This window comes from Podarcis bocagei (assembly GCF_964188305.1).
Source record: "Podarcis bocagei genome assembly, chromosome: 1".
NCBI classification, from domain to species: domain Eukaryota; kingdom Metazoa; phylum Chordata; class Lepidosauria; order Squamata; family Lacertidae; genus Podarcis; species Podarcis bocagei.
The window spans coordinates 64,815,465-64,841,313 of record NC_138125.1 but is presented as its reverse complement, the minus strand read 5'-3'; the positions used below and the strand labels follow the sequence as shown (position 1 = coordinate 64,841,313).

Genomic DNA, 25,849 nt, shown 5'->3' with positions numbered 1-25,849 from the left:
ATTATTGTGTAATTTGCCCGATGTGTTTAATGCTATATAAGGTGAAGGCCTGTAGCTTAGTGTTTGACCAACCTGAGATCTTATGATGAAGGCCGCTATATAAGTCTAATAATAAAATAAAATTGTACTTTCTATGCATGTGAAACTCAATCCCCTTCCTGTCTGAAACCCCAAAGAGCTTCTACAAGTCAATACAGTGGTGCCCCGCAAGACGAATGCCTCGCAAGACAGAAAACTCGCTAGACGAAAGAGTTTTCCGTTTTGGAGGTGCTTCGCAAAACAAATTTCCTATGGGCTTGCTTTGCAAGACGACAATGTCTTGTGAGTTCCTGCTGGTTTTTCCCCCTCCCCCCTTTTTCTAAGCCTCTAAGTCGCTTATCAGCTGATCTGATAAGCAGATAAACCGCTAAAAGCCGCTAAAAGCCGCTAATCCGCTAATCCGTCAATGGGCTTGCTTCGCAAGACGAAAAAAACGCTAGAAGAGAATCACAGAACGGATTCTTTTCTTCTTGCGAGGCACCACTGTATAAACAATACTGCACTAGCTAGATGGGCCAATGGATGCTATATAAGACTGCTTCCCATGTCCCTATTACTAAGCAATGTAAATTCAGCCCCATTTCATTGTGCTATCCGGTTAGTATAAATGAATAAGAAGCCACATTTTGTGCCATTTGTGGTAAGTATATTAATAATTAGATTGAGGCTTTCATCTCATCCAGGCTCTGGTGTGAATAATGTGTTTATCTCGCACCCAGCACTTGACTCTGGTGAACTTCTACAGAGCTCTGTACATGATTGCACAATTTGGGATAAGAAACTTTTGCCAAGTGACTGTTGCTGTGGTGATGGGAGAGCTGCACATGCCAGTTTCATTCTGCTGTTAAAAGTACAGGACCTCCATACTGGATGGCATCATAGACTTCTGATTTATTTTTAGATTAATGTTGTAATTTTATGGGTCTTGCAGAGCAGGCATATAAATATTACAGATTTCTTACACATGTGCTGTAAAATATGGCAGTTCAGACCCCATGAGTTTATATGTTGTTATGAGAATTATAAGGTCTAAGATATAAAATAAATGTTCATAAATGTACCAGGCAAACACATACATCAATATATAAACTGCATGTCTGAAACAGTACAGGAAAATAGTCCTGAAACCATTTTGACTCTCCCAAATTGACCTCAAATGTTTCTCTGCAAGGAGGAAGGAAATGGGAAAACCTCCCCATTGTCTCTTTGCTCACAAATCCTGTTTTAAGGGCATATCTGTGTATCAATAGAGTGAGCCTGTGACCTGGATTCAGGAACTGAGTATTTACCATCACAAAAGAATGGCCAGACTGCCCAGGTAATGCAATCAGAGACCATTATTAGGTACCCTGGCAAACAGGATTTCTGCTGTTGACCGCCTCCTTCTGTGATGTGGTCTCGGGGTAGTGGTCTTAGACTACAGGGTGGGCAATTTCAAAAGTCTATATAAGAGCTTGCACACCAATGTTCTGGGTTCCTCCTCCCTCCTGCGTGGGGGTGTGAGACCCTGTTGCAACAGTTTAATAAAGTTTGGGCTTACTAGCCGCTTTGCTTCTCAATATTCTCTTGTTGGCCTCTGTTATTTTCTCCTACCGATAGAGAACCTACATAAGGACTCTATACAGGCTCTTGGGTACCCCATAAGGGAAAGGGAGCAGTTTTTTCTTATAACAATGTGAAATTTGTATTTTTTGCCCGAACAGGCATCACCTTACACTGACTTCTTTACATTAAATTGCATTTGCCATTTGACCTCCCCATTCACAGTTTCAAGAGGTCCTTTTGGAGCTTCTCTCAAACTCTTTTTGTTTTAATGAATGGTATCATCATCAGACTTGGCCACCTCACTGCTCACTCCTTACTTCTATGCTCATTGTGTGTACCACCAGGAGCAGAGCAGAGCAGAGCAATGTGATGTGATTGTTCATGCATATCTTTTGACCTGGCTGTCTGGGTATTGGGGAAAACTGATATATATATATTTTCTGTAATGCTTGCCTAATTTCAAGTTAATTATACATTTCCCATATAGCACAACTGTGTATGCGTCCATAGATTTTATTCCAAACATTATACAAAACACAAATGCAGTACACATGTACACACAGGGAGTTGATATTCAGCTTTCATTCACATGCTTGCCAACACCTGTTTTGATGGAAGTGAGAAAGAGGGAGGGATTTATTGATAAAGTCGTGTTGCAAAGTTGAGCATCTTGTTTTTCTAGCTTTGCAATTGCAGCATTCTCATGTATTTATGTATGAATGAGGTGAAAAACATTCAGCCACTTAACAAAATATGACTCTGGATTGAGGCATTGATTATATAATGGTTATACACTGAATTTGCAGCAATATTTTGGGCAAAAAATAATTTTTCCTGGGGTCATAATGGAGCTTACCCTGACCTGAGCACCATTCACAATCTTAAACAACAGCGTGAAGTAAGTGCACGGATGCCCCCCAGTGGTGAAAAAAAGTCAAATAATGACTTCTCTCCCCTCCTCATATTTGCTAGGGTTACAAAGACCAGCTGTTTGATTTGTAGATGCTGAAAGAAGTCTTTCTAATTTTGACTGCTGTGATTGGCCACCGTCCAAAGGCAGGGGTTTTGACTTGTATTTTTTTGCAGCAGAAGTATTCGTAGACAGGGAAATTTTCCTTGGCATAAGGAAAGTTTGTTAGAAGCAAAGGAAGAGATTTTTCTTTTTTTAAGGGAGGGAAATTAATAAGAACTGTATAGTACCCTAGGTCCCCCCCCCCCCATTTACAGGATAAATGCCCTGTTTAGGCAGCCCTGTTTAGGGAAGCTTTTAATATCTGAAGGACTATTGTATTTTAATATTTTGTTGGAAGCCGCCCAGAGCCAGCCAGATGGGCGGGCGGGGTATAAATAATAAATTTTGTTGTTGTTGTTGTTGTTGTTGTTGTTGTTGTTGTTGTTGTTGCTCTCATTTTGGCAGAATACTCGCTGAGTGCCCAGGATGGTTGGTTAGGAAGCAGCTAAGAACTGAAAACAAGGCAATAGCCATTGAATATATAAGAACATACAAAGCTATATTATACCCATCTAGCTCACTGACTAGGCATTTGTTCTTCCAGCTCAATATTAATACTTACTGGGAGCAGCTACCCAATGTTTCGGACCCCTTTTACAAGCCTACCTGGATATGCCAGGATTTGAACTCAGTTGGGGAAGGTGACCTCTTCCTCCGTCCCTTATTAGCTTTGTGTGTAAGAAAGTGCAGTTTGGAACAGAGGCAAAGAGAAGACTGTGAGCTGAAGACAGCTTGTAGGGGCAGACAACCCACTGGGGATCTGATAGGAGGTTGAGAATCCATTGCCTTGTAGAAGCCTCTGTATACCCCCTCCCCCCCACCAAATGTGAAATATACTCAGAGTCCTGTAGTGATTTCATGCTCTTTATTGCGGCTTGTAAAACAGTGATTGAATTGCCCCTCAAACCTCAGGCTTTTATATACATTATTTACACAATGAGTCCTGTCTGATTGGCTGATTCTGCTTCCCTCCTGGAGCCTGATTGGTCTTTTCCTGCAAGCCAATCAGCTGTTGCATTCTAGGATCCTACTTGCCTATTGTTCTAGGATCCAAGCTTAGTACATAACAAAATGCCTGTTTCCACACAGTGGTGCCAAAATGTCTGCTTTCCAATCACGATGCATTATGCTTTCCTTCTTTGTTTATGTCTCACACATCCTGTACCTTGGCACAGTGCAGCCCCTGGACTGGGAAATACTAATACTAGAAGGGCATGCAGATGTGCTTATTTGTTGACCTGTGGCGAGGATTGTGCTGTGCTTTTTTGTTTGTGTGCCTTGTGCATGTGCGTTTCAGTAGATAAAACTAGTTCTAGAGGGAAGTTTTGTTTTGAGGTCACAACTTCATATGCATGGGGCTTTTCAGTTTAGAAGGCGAGTAAAGGTAAGAAAGGAAGGACATGATAGAGGTCTAGCTATAAAAATACAATTGACGTAGAGAATGCATAAGGAGGCATTTTTCTCTCCTTTGCTAGAGCCTGGGATCATCCAATGAAGTTGAATCCTGGGAGATTCAGGACAGACAAAAGGAAGTAGTTCTTCAGACAGTGCATAGTTAATCTATGGGATTTGCTACCACAAAAAGTAGTGATGACCAACAACCTGGACAGCTTTAAAAGGGAATGAGACAAATTCATATCCAGAGATCTGCTGCCTTTTATGTCCCCATTCAGAATTCAAGGAACATTATTACTGGATTTCACAGCTGTACTTACACAATCAGCAGCTTATTCACCTGCACATTTTCCAACCTAATACATGTGATCACCTACCCAAAATGCCCTTCCGCTGTCTTTGTAGGACAAACAGATCAGCCTGTATGCAGGACACTGACATATGACGTCAAAAGAGAAACATTTAGAAGCCAGTGGGGAAATATTTCAGTCTTCCAAGATCCTCTGCTGCTGACCTCAAAGATACCATATTTAACCCCCCATCAAATTCAAACATTGTATTTCTGAACCAGAATCTATCAGCAAATGTAATCCATATACTATATACTCCATACAGTGGTGCCTCGCAAGACGAAAAGAATCCGTTCTGTGATTCTCTTCGTCTAGCGGTTTTTTCGCCTTGCGAAGCAAGCCCATTGAAGGATTAGCGGATTAGCGCTATTAGTGGCTTTTAGTGGCTTTTAGCGGCTTTTAGCGGCTTATCTGCTGATCGGATCAGCTGATAAGTGGCTTAGCGGCTTAGAAAAAAGGGGGGAGGGGAAAAAACCCAGCAGGAACTCGCAAGACATTGTCGTCTTGCGAAGCAAGCCCATAGGAAATTCGTTTTGCGAAGCACCTCCAAAACGGAAAACTCTTTCGTCTAGCGAGTTTTCCGTCTTGCGAGGCATTCGTCTTGCGGGGCACCACTGTATATTATCTGGAGGGGGACTTTTCCACTGCAATCATTCAATTAGGATACCTCAAAAATAGTGATGCAGAAACTCCCCTTCACTCAAATCATTAATTATGTGTTTCCTCTATGAATGATTACCTTCACCCTCTCCGCCAGGAATTCTAAATTGGATGAAAATGTTTTGTCACCTGTAGCTTCTTGCAGTCTTGCCTGGGGACTGTAGTGAGGGGACAGTTAGCAGTTTTCTAAGCATCTCGTTGCCACGAGTTTTGTAGCCTTGATCCCTGATTGGCTGGAAACACAAGAGGGTGCTCTTTTGCTCAAATCCTGATTGTGGGTTTCCCACAGGCATCTGGCTGGCCATTGTGAGAACAGGATGCTGAATGAAATGGGCTATTGGGGTGATCCAACATTGTTTTCATACGCTCTTAGAATGTGGAGGCATGATCAGTTTCAGTAACACTGACAACAGCACTCTTACCTGCTAGATGGCTGTTCCGGGACATCCTCTACATTATCCCCTGGTTCTTCCCATGATTCCCCTCTGTGTGCGCGTGTATCTCTTATCTAGTTAGCGAGAACACTTCTTGTAACTGACAAACTAAGCTCCTTGCACACAAAAGCTTATGTTCCAATAAATATGCAGGTTTCAACATATTCTATGTTGCTCTCGCAAGAAAACTAATACGGCTCAGCTCCCCATTGGAACTTGTGAATTTGTCTTGACTTCAGCGGAAGAGTCAGACCATGTAAGTGCAGCTCCTGTTTCAAAATGTAGAGTCATGCCCCAAATGGGAACAGATTTCAGCCTGCTGTGTCACAAAAAGGCCCTTTGCTTGCCTCCTATGCTGAGCCTTGTAGCCTGAACATCAGAGTGGAATTATAATTGCATGGACTCATTCATTTCTCAAAGCGCACATGGCACTGTAAGTGTATTCACAGGGTGATCAATGGGCCATGAATTAATTAGAATGGGGAGGGTGGACTCTGTGGATGTAAACACAGCTGCTCTTTTCTGGGTATGAATGCAATCAGTGACTGAACAAACTTGCAGGCAAATAGACTGCTCTCGTTGTTTTCATGCTGCCTTAATTTGACTTGACAGCAAATCATCTCAAGTGTGAGCCAAGGTCAATATAGTCTCACTTCCTGAAAAGCAGCTCCAAGGATGGCTCCTTCCCAATCTATTTTTGCTCCCAAGATGAGTCCTAAATGTAACACCTGAAAGTCACATTATGCGCAAGAGTCCCCACAAACAACGTGCAATGGGACATTTTTTTGCTAGTCAGCTTCCTAAGAACAGTCACCTGTGTTTGATCATTTCTTTCCCCATTTAAAGTACCTCTTGCTTCTCACCTGGCAATCCCTGCTAGCAAATGCCTAGCTTACATGATGGCTTAATTGGGCCATCTTGTCACAGTTGATCTCCCTGGCAGTGGAAAATCTGCTGGAACACTTAAAATATCTTCCCAGTTGGTGTACACCCTGAAAATAAACACATTTGCTTCAATCTGGCAGTGTGGAAGGAAACAGATTTCTGTGCATATATAATTTTTCTGGGTTGGATTTCTTACTTGGGCCACAAAGGAGGATGCTGGGCAAAACCTCACATCCAGCCTGGCCAGGAAAATATGCTCTTGAATGAAGGAGAGATGAAATTCGCATGTATTGGAATGAAGATGCAGCCAGATGCTGCAAAAGACCAACTGTGGATTTTGTGCAAGTAAATTCTATTGAATATCTGTGAGTGTTAGCTCATGTCACACAACTCGCACTGGGAGAATATCACAGTACAGAAGCCGTACTAGAGTTAAACTCATCACAAGTACAACCAGTCTCTGAATGGATGACCTGCTGCTGATGCACTGGGGTTGCCTGCTGGAGGGCAAAGCTGCCTGTGAAGCCTCAAGAATGAGGACTGCTGGGTGGTGTAAGCAGGCATTTAGCAGACCCTGGACTCCTTCCCATGATGGTGACAGCCCTGGCTCACAAAAGAACAAATTGGTGGTGCTTTAACATGCTGAATTGCCTCTCCACCGTCCAGCCGGAGGTGTCAGAAACTTCCACTAAGTGACATATTTATATTGCTGGAAGCTCTCCTGTGCAAAATAATACGTTCCAGACGCAAATTATTTTTCTGCGCGCCAAATGGGAAAACAAGAAATGGGGAACCGGGAATTCAGGGACCCAAAAGTCTTTATTTAACCTAAGATGAAGAATGCGTATAGTGTAAAATTATACTCAGCTCTCAATGAGTAGTGCTGCATAGGAGGAATATGTTATACAGTGGTACCTCGGGTTAAGAACTTAATTTGTTCCAGAGGTCTGTTCTTAACCTGAAACTGTTCTTAACCTGAAGCACCACTTTAGCTAATGGGGCCTCCTGCTGCCGCTGCGCTGTCGCTGCACGATTTCTGTTCTCATCCTGAAGCAAAGTTCTTAACCCAAGGTACTATTTCTGACTTAGTGGAGTCTGTAACCTGAAGCGTATGTAACCTGAAGCGTATGTAACCTGAGGTACCACTGTATTTATAGCACATAGGACTATACAGGGCAGGGATTGATAGCCTTTCCTGTCCACACTCATCCTTTGGGGACCAGTTGGTGTTACCAAAGGTGGAGGGACATGGGTGGTGCTGTGGTCTAAACCACTTAGCCTCTTGGACTTGCCAATCAGAAGGTTGGCGGTTTGAATCCCCGTGACTGGGTGAACTCCTGTTGCTCTGTCCCAGCTCCTGCCAACCTAGCAGTTTGAAAGCACGCCAGTGCAAGTAGATAAACAGTTACCGCTGTGGCGGGAAGGTAAATGGAGTGTTTGTGAACTCTGGTTTCCATCACTGTGTCCCATTGCACTAGAAGCACCAGAAGCAGCTGGCCACCTGACCCAGAAAGCTGTTTGTGGACAAACACTGACTCCCTCGGTCTGAAAATGAGATGAGTGCCGCAACCCCATAGTTGCCTTTGACTGGACTTAACCGTCCAGGGGTCATTTACTTTTACCTTACCAAAAGTGGATGTGGCCACCCTGTGTGCACACACACCAGACACGCTGTCAGGGGCTCAGGGACAGAGGTACAGGGGAGAGAGGAGATGGAGAGCGAAGGGGAAGGATCTGAGGGCAGCATAGGGGAGTATGACAGTGACCCGAGAGATTCCATGAGCTTCTCCAGCGAATCAGAAGATTCCCAGAAGGAGGCGCCAATGGTCAGGGCAAGGGGGGCCAGCGGGGACTCCCAAAGCAGCAGCTGGAGATCAGGGCCAGCTTCCCCACCAGAGCGTAGTGGGGGGGAGGAGTCCCAAGTGTTAGGACCAGCGGCTCCTCCAGCAGGGAGAGAAGATGAGTTGAGACTGACCACGCCTCTATCGGAGAGTGGGGGAACGGAGGGGAGGTCAAGTCCAGCTAGCCTTCCCGAAGGGGGAAGCAGTGACAGGAGCAGTGTAACGATCAGGAGGAAGGTTACCGGCTGGGCGCGCGCGCCAAGTTCAAATGTACAGGCGCGCGGGACAGCAGAAAGCCCGGATCGGGAACCAGGTCCTAAAGCCCGCCGGAAGCAGGGAGAAGACTCAGGGGAATCAGCGTCAGAAGAGTCTAGGAAGGGAGAGACCAGCTGACAGGCGGACCCAGAGGAGGAAAGAGCAGAGGAAGAGGTGGAGCAAGGCTAGGGTCTTAAACTGGTGTCCGGGGGGAGGAGACTCAGACGGAGCTTCGGCGGTCTAGAGTTTCAGACGTAGAGCTGCATGCTGCTGATGTGAAAGACAAACTGAACTTCAATAAAGACTTTTGTATATAACAATGAACTGGCGTTGGTCCTTTGTGAGCTGGGACCTTGGGCAGCTCTGACACACGCGTATTGGACACCCCTCCCAGCTGATCAATTCAGATCACCTGGGATGTGTATGTTGCCTCCTCCCTGCACATCAAACAACTGATCTGATGACTGGGATGGGGCAGATCCATATGTTCCCAACCAAGCATTGTAATAGCTGTACACCTGATCTCACCCAGGTTCTCTGAGTCTCACCATTGTGTCATTTAGCTGGAATCCTCCTTGGCACTACTGTATATTGAGTGGTATTATAGGAGGATAGCAGAACTACTGCAATTTTGTTAAAGAGAGTTTTGGACTCCAAAGGTAATATTAACAGGGATTATCTATCTATCTATCTATCTATCTATCTATCTATCTATCTATCTATCATCTATCTATCTATCTATCTATCTATCTATCTATCTATCTATCTATCATCTCCAGGTATAAAAGCCAGTTCTTTCATGGGAGCTGGTAGCTCCACTGACCCAAAACATTGCCTTGGCTACGGCCAAGGCGCATGATACCAATCTGACTTCTCTGTGACATTTCACATTTACAGGTTGCAGCACAGTGTTAAATATTGACTTTTTCAGGCTTCAGTTTAACATCTTGTTCTTCCCACAAAGCTCAAATATTGTCAGGTAAGGTAAAATGGTAATTTCTGTTGACCTTTCAACTGAACACCCATGTTTTTAAAGTGCAGTGGTCAACACTTCTTTGTGTGTGCAAATATCTGAGTTTGTTGACATAGTGTTAGCTTGAGCCTGAGAGAGGAGAATGGAGGCTGGTGTTGACATAGTTTCAGTCACAGGAAAAGTTCCGACCTGCAGAGATAACATTTGACAAGAAAAATGACATTAAAATAGGGTTACTTAAAAAAAAAGTTGGACAACTAAAAGTGTGTTTTAATAAAATAACACTCCATAGGTTCTTGTAAATGCCATCTAAACAAATTAAGTGACTGAGTAAAGAGATGGAAAATGAGGCAAAGTTCAACATTTAGGTCACCTTTCTAAAATATAAAGCAGGTTTAAGCAGATAAAAGGGTTCATGTTTCCAGTCCTCTTTGTGTTGGGATAGTTCATTTTTCTTCAGCCCTTTGCTTAGGAGCCAACCTGTTTCTAACGGCTAGGCTATCAGTGTTTGCTGAGGAAGCGGGAACAGCTAAGTAAATTTTGTTTCTAATTGACAGGATGAACAGAGGCACAAATGGGTTGTTTGCTCTCTTTAGTACAACCAGGGCCACCCCAGTCATGAGGGAAGGTGAGGTGACTGCCTCGGGCAGTAGCACCCATGGGGACAGCCATTCAAAAAATGCATCACCTCCTGCCACTGCCGTGGTGGCAGTGACGGCTGTGGCATGCTCCTTGGAGGCTGGCTCTGCCACCTCCTTGCCCCCCCCACCTCTACAGCAGCCTCTTGGCAAATAGGAGGTGCTGCTGGTTTCCCCTCCCTGTTCCTCATGTAGACCTTTATTCCTACCTTGTTCCTGACATAGATTTTCACTCAAGCTTTCTTCTCTGGCAGCGGGGGGTGTTTTGTGGTTTGCCTCAGGTCAGAGCTGCCAAGTTGAAGAAAATATTGGTGCGAGGCCGAACAACGATGGTGATGACAAACAATATAGCAAAAAAAAAAAGTTTTTGAACTTTTAAAATCCAAAGGTAAAGCTGTAGAAAAAAGAAAGCCACCAGTGGTGGAACGTGCTATAGAAGATCTGTTTTCAAAGGCATCAAAGTGAGGTTAAATGTGTGATTGCATTTAACTTGTCTGTTTCAGTGGTGACCTGGTGCTGTGACATTCGAGTGTTTAGAAGTCTAGAACCATATTGAGAAGTAGTGAAAATGCACTGGATAGCCTTGGAAACTATACACAAAGGTGCAATCACCCTGTTGATTGATTTCCTGTTTCTCCACTGCTCTGTATATGCCCTAGGCTGGATCCTTAAAACTGCAAATGGGGAAATAATTATCATTGCTAAGAGTTGTGCAGTGATTTGTATGGCGTAATCTACTTTTATGGTTCTGTAGATTAATGAGAAAATGCATTTCCTTTACTTTATTGCACAGGTTTCTATATTTTTTCTTTCTTTAATACCTTGACATTAATAGAGAACAAAGTGAAAATGGTATTACTAAATATCCCATAGTCCTAAATAACGCTGTCTTTTGAAGGCCAGTGGAGATTTCCATACTAATTTCCATACTAATGGAAAATCTGGCTTATTTCAAATGTCTCAATGAGACCATGACTAAATACCTATGATGCTCCATTTCTTTCGCCTTTGTGTGAATTTTCATTTGGTTTACATGGTGACATCCTCAAAGAAATCTGTAATGTTGTTGCCATGTTCTGAACAGCATGAGGATTAATGAGCTGGTTCTTCTCTAGTTACTAATATTAGAGGTGTGTGAGAACATTTACTGATGTCATTTTAAGACTTGAGGGCTCTATGTAATACAAGAAAGATGGAAAAATTCAGCAGCACTGTACACCCTGTGGAGCTCACAACTGCTGACGTGGCTTGCCTTTATCAAGAGGCTTCCTTCATTCATATGGTATAAAGAAATCACCTTTACAACTGCAAGTAGCCAGTAGGTTCAGAAATAGGCAACCGAAATGACTAAAGGGCCGCAACAAGTCTTGTGTGAGAGAAAGGTTGCAGTATTTATGGCTTTTTAGTTTGGAAAGAAAAGTGAGTAAGGGTGGACATGCTAGAGATGTATAAGGTTATGCATGGTGTTTAGAAAATGGACAAGGAGACGTCTATCTCTACTTACCTCTCTTAACACTAGATCCCAGGAATAATCAATGGAACTGACTGTTGTAATGGGAGGCAAAGCACTTGTTCATGCAGAGCATAGTCAGACTGAGGAATGTGCTCCCATTAGATGACTTTAAAAGATTAGATACATTCATGGAAGATGTCATAGGCAGGATGCGTCGGAAAACCAGTTACTGGGAGAAGTTGGGAGTGTGCTGTTGCAGTCAGGTCCTGCATGCAGGATTCCCATAGGCATCTGCTACTGTGTGTGTGTGGATGGCAACTAGTGTCAGTTGTGCAAACAACTTGGGGACCAGTTGACTCCTAGCCTGGCTCCGGTGCATCCTCAACCCACCCTCAGAATGCCCTGTTTGGGGGCTTTCCTCCAGACTGGGAGGGATACCACTAGTAGACCATCAGTCAGCAGGTGGAGGTCTGCACTGCTGGAAAGCCAGCTGAGCTGGGAGGGGTGAGCAGAGGGACAAGCTGAGCATTGATTGCAGACAAACTTACTGGAACAAAAAGAGGATAAGTCAATGCACTTCTCTGCTCCCCCCTAGAAAAGAGGTGAGAAGGAGAAATAACTTTGCTCTTAAACTGCTTTGTTCCTCTGCAGAGACAGAGGAAGGGAGTAGTTATATAGCTCTCCACTTCCTTCGACACAGTAAAAGGAGAGTTAAGCTTTCTCTAGAGCCCCTCCACAGTTTCTTCACAGGTATCCTATAAATTGTGTACAATTACCTTAGGAAGCCACTAGATGGAAACCCTTCCTTGCCATTTACAAGCCCGAAGGAAGGCAAAAGGCTAGCGCTGTATAGTACACACAAAATACCTGGGGTTAAGATCCAGGCATGTGTAGGATATTCATAATGTTTTTATCATCAGTATTTTGGAAGCATATTTATGCTGACAAGCATGAGTTGTGCTCCTCAGAATGCTCCATGGAGATTCAGACTAAACTTTAGGAAGAATTTGCAACTCAGTGGCATGATGGGAATAACAGAACAATTGCCACATTGAGTTCCCATTTGTGCATATACAAAATAGCATGGGAGCTGTTTGTCCGTGGTGCAATCCCAAACCCCTGAGTACCATGACCATGTTGGGTATGGGGTCATTGCTTTGTGTCCCCAGTTTAAACTAAGATAGCAAAATGCTTCATTTGCCTGGCTTGTCTAGTCATCGGGGTGTAGCAAGCTAGTTCTATGTATATTCCCATTCTGTTATTGTGATTTCACTTGAAAGAAGGGATGCATAGGGGCATAACCTGTGACTGGGTGCAGAGGTCACCAGGTGTGGGCTATTGTGTGGAACAACTGAGCTCAGCTCAGTTCTGGTATCAAAACAAATTCCTGGATTCATAATTTTTTTTTATTCTAAGTGTATCTATTCTGCACCTGGCTCCTGCTGGTGGATGTTAAAATTCTAGTTAAAAAACAAAGGAAATGCCTCAAGCCTGACGTCTGCCCTTCCCTGGGATATAAAATATCAAGACAGCTGCTTGTGGGAAGAACTGTGTGTCAAGAGAAACTGTGTCCTCCTGATCCAGACATTGGTATTTACTCTGCTCCTGAAACAACTACCAAATCAGAAGAGTCTGGGAATGGGGGGAGAAATTCACTTCAGTTCCCATTCAGGGGTGAATCTACCTAATTCAGAGTTTCTGAACCCAAAACCCAACCAGCCTACAAAATTCACACCATGTTGTTGCTGTCATTGTTGACTAACTGGAAATCACAAATCCATTTACCTCAGATCACTTAAATTGGCAAATGGGGGCAGGAGAGGATGTCCACAGGCAAATGCCACAGGGTAAATTTGCTTATCTATGCCATGAAGTATATGGAAAAACAGTCCTACTGCACTAACATTAGTAAGACCCACTCTGAAGGAACACCATTCTTGCAACAGGGGATATGCTGCCAAAAGCAATCCTCTTATAGATTTGGCTAAGCCACAATTTCCCTTCATGTAGCCAAGCAGCTTTCTGTTTAGAACAAATCAAAATCTTATCTCAGCAGTGCATATCTACAAGTTTAGAGGTAATCATGGAAAGCCTTTTTGCTAAAGTAGTCTTCCTCCAGAATTATCTTTATTTTAGCATCTGTGCAAGGCACGATTATAGCGAGAATGGGTTTTTGCAAGTAGGCAAGAATCCAATCGGATAACTGGTTCCAAAACTAAACTTTATTAATGCATAAACACACGACCAAGTGGTTTTCAGGAAGCTTTGGGGTTGAAAGGCTGATCAAACTTAAGAATTTTTGGTTTTGCTGTAGGAAAGCACCATCTTAACACAGTAAACACTGGAAAGTTGACTTGCAGTTAAATGAGCAAGACCACTGGAAAATTGTTTTAATACACACAGATTAGAAAACATAAAACTGTTTGGATGGAAAATAAGAAAGGAATTAAGGGGATCGAGTAGCAATTAGAAGCCAATGTTTATGTTATGTCACATCAACTTGTGCTGTATTACATCAAACTCTAAAGTGATGCCAAAATTCAAAGCAGGAAGGAAAAGCCACTCTTTTGTGTTGCTTGGGGCTAAGCTTGCATTCTCAAATCCAGATTCCAGTGTAAATCTTAACTGTAACTTCAGCTCATTCTACTATGGAGTGGGGAAATAATAGCATTTATTAAAGCCAGTCTTGAAGTTCTCACATTTAGGAGAAGTCTTTTGGGGCTGAATAGATGCCTTACACTGCTGTTGGTTGTAATCAGCCACAGCTGTACTGCCAGGTGAATTCAAGCGAGTTTGCTCAATGCCCCATCACAGCAGCGGTGTGTCAAGGAGAGCAGGGTGGCAGTGGTGCCTTCTTGGTGGAGGCACTGCAATTATCGGGGGGGGGGGGTAAGGAAGATAAAGAAGCAGTGAGGTCAGGGGAGATTTGGGTTGGCATCCTCATTTTCCTGCACATTCACATATACTTTTAGGATGTCACTATGCCACCAACACAGAGGTCCTCCAATTATGCTGTTGTCTCGTTCCATCCGTCCTGATGAATGCAGCATCTCCTCTGTTCAGAAGGTACTGCTACTTCTGCTGCTGCTCTGTCCCCATCCTTCCACCCCCGTCATGCACTGCTGCTATTCCATCAGGCTGAAAAAGACTGGGAGATGGAGAGCAATGCCATTCCACTGGCTCTGCTGAGAAACCAGCTCCTTTTGGCTCCTCCTCTCCCTCTAACTTTAAGAATTGGTACTGTTGTTTGCTTGTTTTCCTCTTCCTATATCATCCCAAAGCCATTTTGACTTTGCTGCCATGCCTTTTAGATTGATTTTATGGCAAAAGAGCAGGGCAAAAATGCTTCAAAACAATAAATGAAATAAACAGAGGAAGTGCAGCAGCAGTACTCAGTGGATCACAACGGGTTTTCGTCTTTCTTTGGAGTGAAGCTGAGCCAAAATGCACCCCCTGCTTTAATTTCAGTGATTTTTCAGGGAGGGAAACTGAGGCCTTCCCAGAAGTGGCAGTGTTTCTCTCAGTGGCTGACAGAGTGTCAACAAGAGGTTGTGTGTGTGGCCAATTTACAAAAGGCAGAACCTAGAAGGGGGGACTGGATAGGGCTCTTTTTATGACAGAACCTCCGGCTGTGGGATGCCTCCATTATGAGGCATGAAGAAGTGCAGAGCCACTGAGGAGGCTGAGATGGAGGTGGTTGCCTGCCTTTTTTGAAGTAATGGAGAAAGAGCACCAGTTGGCAGTCCAGTCAGGAATCTCCAAGCACATTACCATAGTAATGTCATAGACCCACCCCTTGCTGGGAGTATCAGTTGTTATTTGCTAGTCTGTCCATAAAAGGCTACCTCTTCAATTCTGTTACATGTTGGGGGGGGGGGGGACCACTGCAAATCAGGCCTTAAAACTAAACCAGGAGGACCACTCAGAAAACATTGGCATGTAGTGGACTAGCAATGACATCATCTGGATGTCTCTCTTTTAAAAAACCAGAGTGAACAAGGGATTGCAATTCTGGACCAATATTGGTCAACAGGGCTAGAATGAAAACAACCAGAGTCAGTACAACAAAAACAATTCACCCTAATTCTTCTAAGTCCACTTCAGTAACAAGAGCAAGGCACAAGCTCTCAGTTTCATCCAGCAAAGAAACATTAATACGAACTGGGTTTAAAAGAATGCCAGCATCACTGATGCAATAGTGAACTACTTGAAGTGGGAAACATGGAAGAAAACAGTTGCCAGTTCTGTACGTCACAGGAATTCCATTATGGTAGCATAGCCAAATGGGAGACCAATGCAAGACATACATTTTTCACTGTCATACTTTCTGTATGGTTTGCAGTCACTCTGTGCTTGTTTATTGTTACTATTTTAAAAGAAAAGCAGTATCAGTTTGCCTTTCAGATAATCTTTTGGGACTTGATTAGAAGATAAAACGTGTTGCTCTCCATGTAGCAGAAGATAAAACGTGTTGCTCTCCGTGTAGCAGGCAAAATACATATTACTATTGTAAAAACCTGATAACTGGTGGTGGTGGTTGATACCGTTGTCATCAACACCATTTTTAGCCTGTCTTTCTGTCTGTAAGAAGTTTAGAATAATAATAAACAGCAAACTCACAATGGTTAACACAAGAAAAATCAACGTTTATTTTTTAAAAAACCCACCCAAATCAATAAAACATTTTAAAAAGTATAAAAGACAAAGCCAGATGAAAACAGTGAACAGTACCCTTCAAAAGCCTGCTGAAACAAAACAGCTTTGCTTACAGACCAGCAGTGATATAACTATGTGGACTTAAATGGGAAGGGTATTCCACAAAGTAGACACCATTACCAGAAAGCCCCCTGCCCATTCTGGTTTCTTTGGCAACATCATTGGCAAAGCATAAGCTTTCAGATGGGCTCCAATACTTGTTGCAAATTCTTCACCACTTCTGCCCGGTCATCCTAGTTGCTTCCTTGCCCGTAAATCTCTAAGAAAAATAGGAAGTTTGGCCAGGCTGTTGTCAGCAGGAAAGGCCGTTTACATGATGTTATGCTAACCACTCACGTCAACCTTGTTTTAACAGGGGAGCAAGAGCTAAGACAGCCAGGAATTCCCTGAGAACACTGAAAACCTAGTGGATCCGTTGAAGGCTACCCCACATCTGCTCAGGCTGCAAGTCCCCAGTAGTCAAACTTTCAAGGGTTACTTTCTGCTCAGAACGTTCTTTCGCAAAATTCGGAGCCTTGACATCACCACATCCCAGTCTGCATAAGCCCCTTCAAGGTGACGGGATATCTCTGTTCCTGCTTCGTAACTCTGCCGACCGTGAAGTAAACGCCAGTTGTCAAACACTACTATTTCACCTATAAATATGACGAAGGGTACGTTTTAGAATACAATTAGTAGTAAACATGTATAGAGTTCTCGAAAATGTGATAGGCCAGGAGAAGTGAGAGACCAGGAGAAGGCCGGCCCAAGACATTTTGGCACCTGAGGTGAACCACAAAATGGTGCCTCCCTCCCTACTAGGGAAACAAGGGTGAGGGAAGATCTACATCAGGAACTGTGGGGGGAGGGAGGATAAATATCAACATTGGGGTCTGCTGCCCCTGTGGATTCTGCCACCTGAAGCGGTTACCTCATGAGTGGGTCAATCCTGCTCATAGCTGACAATGTTTTGTGTTAGTGAAGCCCTATCAAGGCATTTTTAAAAATTGATGTGGCAATGCATATATAAATAATACAAATTTGTTGGATTTTATTGCACTAGCCAAATAACATCCAAAGAAGGAAAAGAAAGGGGAACACACACACACACACACACACACACACACACACACACACACACACACAGCAGTTGCTACATAGCTAGAGAAGAATGACAATATAGTTTTGAGGAGACCCAAGAGTAGGAATGTTGGAGAGATTCAGTGCAGTTCACATTTTTAAGGTGAATTTTCCCATTTCATGAAAAAAAATGCAATTTGGAAAAAAATCTCTCTTTCAAAATTCAACCTATTTTTGGGATTCAATTCTCTCAAGAGAATGTGTACAAAATTGTATATATTGGTGAAAATGACATAAAAATGCAAGAGAAATTCATTGCAAAAATGTATGTAAGTCAAAATTGCATGGAAATGTGTATATTAGGAGAAATATGCACTAAAATGCTGGTGAATTCTGGAGAGGACTTTTTTTTAATTGCAACCTATTGAGGAAATGCAATGAACTGCATTTAAGACTAAAAAAAATGGGAAACTGAGAGAAACCACAATTGGCAGATTCTTCACTCCTGCATAAGAAAATTGCTATGCTTGCTACTGAAAGCATTTTGGCTTATTATGCAGTTACTTTACTTACCTGGTTTCATTTTGTAGATGCATTTATTATCTTTGCTGTTTAATAAATCAACATAGTCCTTGAGAGCAGCATAAAATGGCTTTACTTTCTCAGCAGGTATATCAAATACTGTGTCTCTGGTTGCATTGTTGAAGTTGATACGAACCACTTCACCTTTCTCATCCACACTGTTGAGATATATACATAGGGAGAAAAATGTGATGTCCTGAAACTATTTCAACAGGTTTGGTGTAAGAAAACATAATTCGTAATTATTTGAAATTGTTTCGTCTTATAAGGCTCCCATAGCAGCAGTTCTTCGCTACCATGCAGTGCTTTGCTAAGGGTTATGGTAACAAAAAGCAGAATTAAAGATATAAAGATAAATTTCTCCTCCCCCCCCAACCCCGCAACTCTCCCCACCAAAGTATATTACAATGTGATACATCTAATAGTACAGACTTTTTTTTTGAAAAAGCTGCTGTTTTTTTCTTGTCCACAAGATGGCAAGCTCACTTTTTGTTACTGAAATGGTGCAAAATGATAGCTGTTGCCTGTAATTCAAGATTAAACAGCTAGGCAGTGCCATCAGTACAGGATGAGATTGGTACGGTATAATCAGATGCTACTTTGTTACTTACTCTATAATTTTTTGTTTGGACTGCATGGAGAAATCGCAGTAATCAACCCCAATATCTGTGAAGTCCACGTAGGTGGAGCTCAGGATTTGGAAGGCTTGAGGGTTTTGTTCCTTAAGCTTGTTTGCTACATGAAATCCATCCACAACTTCACTTTCTCCCCCAGTAGGAGTCTGTTTTATACAATGGAGTAACTGAATCTGTAAGAAATTAATGCCACGTTATAACAGGCACCGATCTAGAAATGTCCCCTTTCATAGTCATCAGTTTATTGTTGTGGACTACATTTTTATTTTAGGGACGCGGGTGGCGCTGTGGGTTAATCCACAGAGCCTAGGACTTGCCGATCAGAATGTCGGCGGTTCGAATCCCTGTGACAGGGTGAGCTCCCGTTGCTCGGTCCCTGCTCCTGCCAACCTAGCAGTTCAAAAGCACGTCAAAGTGCAAGTAGATAAATAGGTACCGCTTTGTCGGGAAGGTAAACGGCGCTTCCGTGCGCTGCTCTGGTTCGCCAGAAGCGGCTTAGTCATGCTGGCCACATGACCCGGAACCTGTATGCCGGCTCCCTTGGCCAATAATGCGAGATGAGCGCTGCAACCCCAGAGTCATCCACGACTAGACCTAACGGTCAGGGGTCCCTTTACCTTTACCTTACATTTTTATTTTAAAAAATCATTTCAACTCTGAATTAGCTTTGCTTTTGCCTATTGCAAACCACACCCTAGGCCTTCAGGATGGGCTGGACCAGATTTTTTTTAAAATTGAAAAAGGTTCTGACTCAGTACAGTTTTACACCTGTTTTCTACCAGTATTGCTCCAGTGGCAAATGGTTATAATACTTATAATGAAATCTGGATCAGGCCTAGATCATCCGTCATATGCACAGATAAGTATGTGCCATTACGTTATCTCTATTTCCTGGCAGGAGAGATGCCATTTCAGTGCAAACACAAAACAAAGCTGGCTAATAAGGGTAATGAATGGACTTGCTGACCAATAGCCATTATACAGCTGCTTGATTCGATTTTTGCAATTGCTCCTGAAAAATGTGGGGGCAATTGTATTCAGGCAGTTGCAATTACTCTAATTAAAACTAAGACACTGGGTATGTTTATGGTGCAAAAATTATGGGGAGCTTTATAAAAGACTCTTAAGTCTAATCATACTGTAAAACATTGGGTTAAGTGAATATAAAACTGATCGCTTCTCGGCCTTTTGGCTAAGATCAAGTGTAGTAAGTGAATATAAAACTGCCTAAGCACTTATTTCTGCTAACTTGATGTTCCTACAGGTAAGACTACTAATCACCTTTATCTGCAAGACTGTGGAAGGAAATCAGTGCTGTCTGCCCATGACTGTGGCAGTAGCAGTAAGGAGTAGGACTGACTAATGACTGTGTGTGTCACCTATCATGCCTTCAATCCTTTCAAACCAGCAGGGATAGAACCCAGACCTGTCCAAATTTGGAGCTTTCCTGGAGTCCCCATTATTTACTAAAGTGGGGCATGGTATAGGAGGAAGGGGTCCAGAGGTAACAGAGCCTGTTTGGTTAAGCCATGGAAAATGGAGTTCCATTTAGGTACTACTGTGAGAATGCACAGCAGCATCCAGTGACATGAGGAAAGTAGAGCTACGTTTTCCATTGTTCCTAGTGGCCATGCTCACTACTGCTTTCCTTGGGGCAAGGAGTTCCATGGGCATGCTTTCCTCAAGAACTGACCTTTGCTCTCGAGATATTGTGACTCAGCCTTTGGGCAGAACTTGCTGATCCAGAGACCCTAAGTCAAGAAGGTTTTAAAAAATATATTTTCCTCCTCCTGAGCCCACCCCACTGTAATCACCTTCTGCAAATTCTTCTCCAGTTCTCTCTTCACACTCAGCTTATACTTTATTCCTCTTCCAGCTGCCAGTTTCTTTCATCCCTCCTCCCTATTCCTTTTACATTCACTTCTTCCCCCTATAACTGCTTTCTTTTCTTACCTCTTTCCTTTCAATACCCAGTTTATTGATTTATAACATTATTATTTTACTAATAACAATGAATGGTTAGTATCTATTACAATATGTCACTTTCTAATTTCCTTCAGCACTTTCTCAGGCCCTTTCTTTCTCCTCAGAGGAGGGAGACCTCCCTTCCTCCCGTCCTTCCCAACTAGCTTTACTCAGTATGCAAGGAGTTCCTGGTGCTGGCATTGGCTCAGCCAAAAAGCCAAAGTACAGCAGGGCAGGGCAAGCAAGCAAGCAAGCAAGCAAGCAAGCGAGGAGGCACTGGGCAGGATGTGGCCCTGAGGCCCACCTTGCAGCAGCCCAAGGTTCACTGGTGAGTCTCAGCCCACTGTCCGAAAAAGACTGTTGTGAAGGTGGGGCAGGAGAAATGATATTTTTGGAGTCACTTTGTGCTACTCTTTGCAAAACATTTTGGCAACATTTCAGAAAGCATCGTAAAATTAGACAGACTGAGAGAGCATGTAGATGGCAGATTGCTTCCAAAAATGAAAAAAAAAGACAAAACACCATTTCTATTTCCTAAAAGTATTTCTGAATTGAAAAAAGATTGTGGCTAACATCATATGGCAGTGTGTGATTCTTGGCACATGAGACAGTGAGCTAAGCTTCTCACATGAGGGATACCCCTCTGTTTCCACTCCATACCCGCTTGTACAGCATTGAAATGAATTTTCAAGGTAGCGCAGTGAAAGATCTGGCACCTCTTTAGAAGCACATGATGCTGGCCTGCTCCATTCATTAATAACACGATTGCTACAAATCGTCTGAGGGCCTTGAGCAAAAGTTTCCGACAGCATCTGTGGTCTGCACATTAATCTCCCGCCTGTGCTAATGCAGACAGAAAGGCAGAGCTTTTGTCACCATGTCATAAGTTCAGTAGGTTATTCAAGCGCTGGACAGACATGTTTTTTCCATGTTCTCCACTGCAACGCCTTTGCTTCTCGACAAATGGATGCTTTCTTGTGGGCGAGGGAATTTGAAGGCTGTCCTGCCCCCACTGCACATTTCTCAAAGCTACAGGTGAATGCTGAGTAGCCTTTGATTTAGGAGAGTTGCTTTGTCTACATGAGCCTTCCACAACCTGGTGCCGTCCAGATGTTTTGGAGTTTAACTCTCATCAGATCCCCTGGGGGACACCAGGTTGTGAAAGATTGGTCTACACCAGTGTTTCCCAAACTTGGGTCTCCAGCTGTTTTTGGACAACTCCCATCATCCCTAGCTAGCATGACCAGTGGTCAGGGATGATGGGAATTGTAGTACCAAAACAGCTGGAGACCCAAGTTTGGGAAACACTGGTCTCTACACAGAGAACTTGTTGGAATCAGTGTAAGCTCCACCAGAAGGTGTATTCACACTGTTCAATTTGCACTTCTGCTGACTTATTGGCAATCAACAGGGGATTATAAGACTCTGTTGGATGTTGATAGTATGCAGTTGGCATGTGGCTGTGGGACCTGGTTAAGGTCACGTGAGACCACTCTAAAGATCTCTCACTTTTTTCCTAGTGGGAAAGCAATGTTCAGTGATGTAGGTGCTTGTTCCTCTGAAAACTTCTCTGCAAAGTGTCACAGAGCTCCATCTTCTTCTCAATCCTGTTCCAACATAGATACAGGACTACTGTCTTAGACCATATGAAGATTCAGCTGTTGAAAAGATCTTGTAGTTGTTGCTATTGTGCAATTAATACTGTCCTCATTTTACTTACAGATGTCTCCCCATCTTTCCCAGTTTGTAAGATCTACCACCCACTATGGCATCAGAACACCAATAATACAAAGATGAATCATAATTTATTTAGAATCTAAACTTCTGTTTTCTGAGGTTCTCATGGGTAGCCAACATAGTGACCTCCAGATGCTGGTGGACTACAGTTTTCATAAGCCCAGCAAAAATGGCCAATGCTCAGGGATGATAAGAGTTTTAGTCCCTCAACATCTGGGGGCCTCATGCTGTCTACCCCTCTTGTAGATTGTTGAGACCCAACTGAAGCTGAATCCAGAAAGAATAACATAATGGGTGACAGGTTGTATGACGAACTGGTGGGATGGAATAGCATCTGGAAATAAACTTTAGTCACTGAGAATAAAGGAGCAGCAGCTTGATCAATAGCTAAGTGATCTTTTCAACAACTAAATTCTGCCTGAGCTTAAAGGATAATGATAGGTAGAAAAGTAAATAAAAAACATTGACAAACACAGGTTTCAGATAAGATGGTTTTGGGTAGTTCCTAGTTTTCTCCTTGCCTCACTAGACAGCAACACTGCATGTGGGAACATTGCTTCCTCTTACCCCAGGTGGAAACTGAAGAACAGGGTAATCAGTATGAAAACTCAGCTTCTCAGTTGTGTAAGCCACATTGTTCGCGTCCGCTTTGTCTTGAACTTGCCATGTGGGCCTTTATAATGAGCAAGAAAGAAAAAAGAGTGGTTGGAGAAAAATGTAATAATCTACCTGTAAATCTGGCTACTTAAAAAAATTGGCGGGTCATAAAATGTGCGTCATCATTTTTATGAGATGACTATTTTAGACCCACCGGGACAAGAGGGGAAAGGGTTAAAGCTTTTCCCCCTGCTAGCTATAATCTTGATAATTACCAATTCCCCAGCAGCTCCCATTTGCATTTACACATTCAATGTCATGGTTAGAAGAGACATTCCTCAGTCTCTCTTGCATAGAAGGGAATACTTTTTAACACTACGCTTGTTGATATACTGTTTCTGGAAGTACTTATAAATTCATTTTCATTAAGCGGTTAAAACTGTTTGATCAATCTAATCAATTGAGTGTCTAAACACCAAAGCTCTAAGCATTATAAGCACTCATTTGGAGTGTCTAGATGCCCTGCATTTTTCAGTGAAATTTGTTTTGATATTGCTTGGGACATCAAAGGGCTTCTTTACAAAACTTGCCTTTCAAGATAAAACAAATGCGCCAATCATAAATATTGAGCTATATACACATCTCATTCGTTCCCCTTCGAAGTTAAGAGCAGGCTGCACAACTAATGCTCCCTATTTCCCTCTGCATTTCCAAGGATTAATGAACTAACATGAACAAGAAAGAGCGCCTTTGCTGGCAACAGGGACAGATTATACAGGGTGAAATGGTTGAAATACAAGGGAACATAGAAGACAACAACACATTGCAATGCAGCCAAAATATGAAGCAGAGGCCAAGACTGAAAACCACATTCTCTGGTTCAAATAAACTTTGGGTGATGGAATCCTGTCAATATCAAAAGCATAATACATAGATCAGACATTGTTTAGGAAGTGCCTGTCAATATATGCAACCCATGTCGTAGCTCAAGAAAATAATTTAAAAGGAAATATTTAACATATATTTGGTGTAGAACCAATATTCAAGACATTGCCCACTGAAAACTGAGAGAGAATGTTTATTTTATATCACACCTCAAATAAATATTTATCTGTTATGTGTTCAAGGATTTGAGTGAGACCTAAAATCTGCAAGCAGAAATTCTAGAAAGATGTGAATGGTAGTCACAAGACTATTTAAATGTCATGGGGAATGCCATATGATTGTATGGTACATTATGTACTCAAGAGAGTGTGAGCTCAATTCTGAAATATGACAACCTCAACCACATTTCCACCCTGCTCAATTTGTATTATGTCATCTGGGCTTGATGGTACGTTTGGCCTCTTTAATTAAAAAGGCTCCAAAACAATTTACTGGTTCCCAAGAAATTTAACCCTTGTGACTTGGTTGCTTCTGAGGAAAGCTTTTTAAAGAGGGTGATAGCTTTCTTTTGTTTTGTTTAATCTGCTTGCATCCCGTGTGATTAATGCACTGGAACATTACACCCATGCTGGGGGATACAAAATTAAATGCAGCCCAGTACAAACTTGGAAGATTAACAGAGGAAGCTGTAACTAAGAGGCAAGGAACCCAAAGTAAAGATGCTTGAAGAGGAATGAAGTAGTGGAGGATACAGGAATTGAAGGAGAAGGTTGGAGGACCCAAGGAGAAAGGAAAACTCCATATTAGAGGGCTGAATAATGCTGGTTCGTAGTGGGTGAAACACCAAGATGTAATTATTGGGGATATTTTCTTCCAAGGCAGTTGCTTTTTCCTATATCCTAATGCTACTTATCTTGGGTGCTGTAAGTCAGGATCACTTATTGTACTTTCACCCTCTTCTGCACAGAATGAACTGGCTCTCAAGATGACCAATGATAAAGTGCAATATATAATGTGTCCCATATGTTAAAAAAAATTACAAACAGCAGAAAGACCCACAGATATGTTTTGTTTATTGCCCTATTTGTATCATTGTTTACTACCTTTTATATATGCTTCCAGAGTACACCATAGTTTATTTTTGTATCTGTGAGTTTTTTCTTGTCTAAAGATGATCAGCCAGATCTTCCTTGCAAGTATGATTTATTGTATAGCGACTTGTTTTGATTTTTGAAATTTAGGAACCCAAATCTTGGGTTTTGCTTAAGCATGCTATCAAACACAGGTCATCAACTGGTGTTGGCCTGAAAAAAGGTGAATTGCAACAGGAGCACTGCCACTGTGCAAAAGTTGTCCACGGGTCTGCTAGGCTATAAAGGCAACATTTCACAGTTTGGCTTCTATCTCTGTCCCTTTTCTTTGGCGCAGAGGGGCAAAGTCATCTCCAAGAACCAGCTTTTATTATCCACACAGGCCCCTGATTTCATCATGTGTCTGGGACTCAAGTTCTCTGGCCTAACAATTACTTGTATCTAAAGTGCTTGTAAAATTTAACTACAATTCCACAGATCGGGAGGGTATGTTTTAAAATAATTCTTTAATTTCCCCCTTTGACTTTTTTATTTTTAAAAAAGACAGTTCATTTGATCCATGTTGAAATTTGGCTGTGCTAAACTTTCCCTTTCTACAAATTTGCCAGCCTAATTAAATATGCAGTTTATAGATTAGCAACTGCACAGTGGATGTGCCATTGTTGTTTTTGTTTAGTCGTTTAGTCATGTCCGACTCTTCGTGACCCCGTGGACCAGTGCACGCCAGGCACTTTTGTCTTCCACTGCCTCCTGCAGTTTAGTCAAACTCATGCTGGTAGCTTTGAGAACACTGTCCAACCATCTCGTCCTCTGTTGTCCCCTTCTCCTTGTGCCCTCCATCTTTCCCAGCATCAGGGTCTTTTCCAGGGAGGGATGTGCCATAGAAGAGTGCATATCCATTGACAATGTTTGTTTAGTGGGCCACTGGGACTAATTATCTGTTCTTTTTTCATACATTCTGGAAATGGCAACACCCCAAATTTTATTTGTTGTTGTCAGTGACCAGATAATTTCAGCCTAGCAAGACGAAGGTTTTGTTTTCCTTCAGTCATTCTCTTAGTACTTGGCTGAAACATTTACTTCCTCTCTCTTCATTAGCAAG

General features: G+C 42.6%; 1 protein-coding gene across 2 annotated transcripts in view; it reads right to left on the bottom strand.

The window, feature by feature from the left end:
• Positions 1 to 16,105: 16,105 nt before the first annotated feature.
• Positions 16,106 to 25,849, bottom strand: part of BBOX1 (gamma-butyrobetaine hydroxylase 1) — a 41,120-nt gene continuing 31,376 nt past the window's right edge. For both annotated transcript variants that reach the window (XM_081165508.1, XM_081165507.1), the window contains exons 5-8: positions 22,742 to 22,847; positions 18,449 to 18,645; positions 17,829 to 17,995; positions 16,106 to 16,831 (exon numbers count right to left, since the gene is read on the bottom strand). In XM_081165508.1, the coding sequence (XP_081021634.1) occupies positions 16,671 to 16,831; positions 17,829 to 17,995; positions 18,449 to 18,645; positions 22,742 to 22,847 (631 nt within the window). In that variant the 3' untranslated portion in view covers positions 16,106 to 16,670. The remainder of the gene's footprint in view (positions 16,832 to 17,828; positions 17,996 to 18,448; positions 18,646 to 22,741; positions 22,848 to 25,849) is intronic.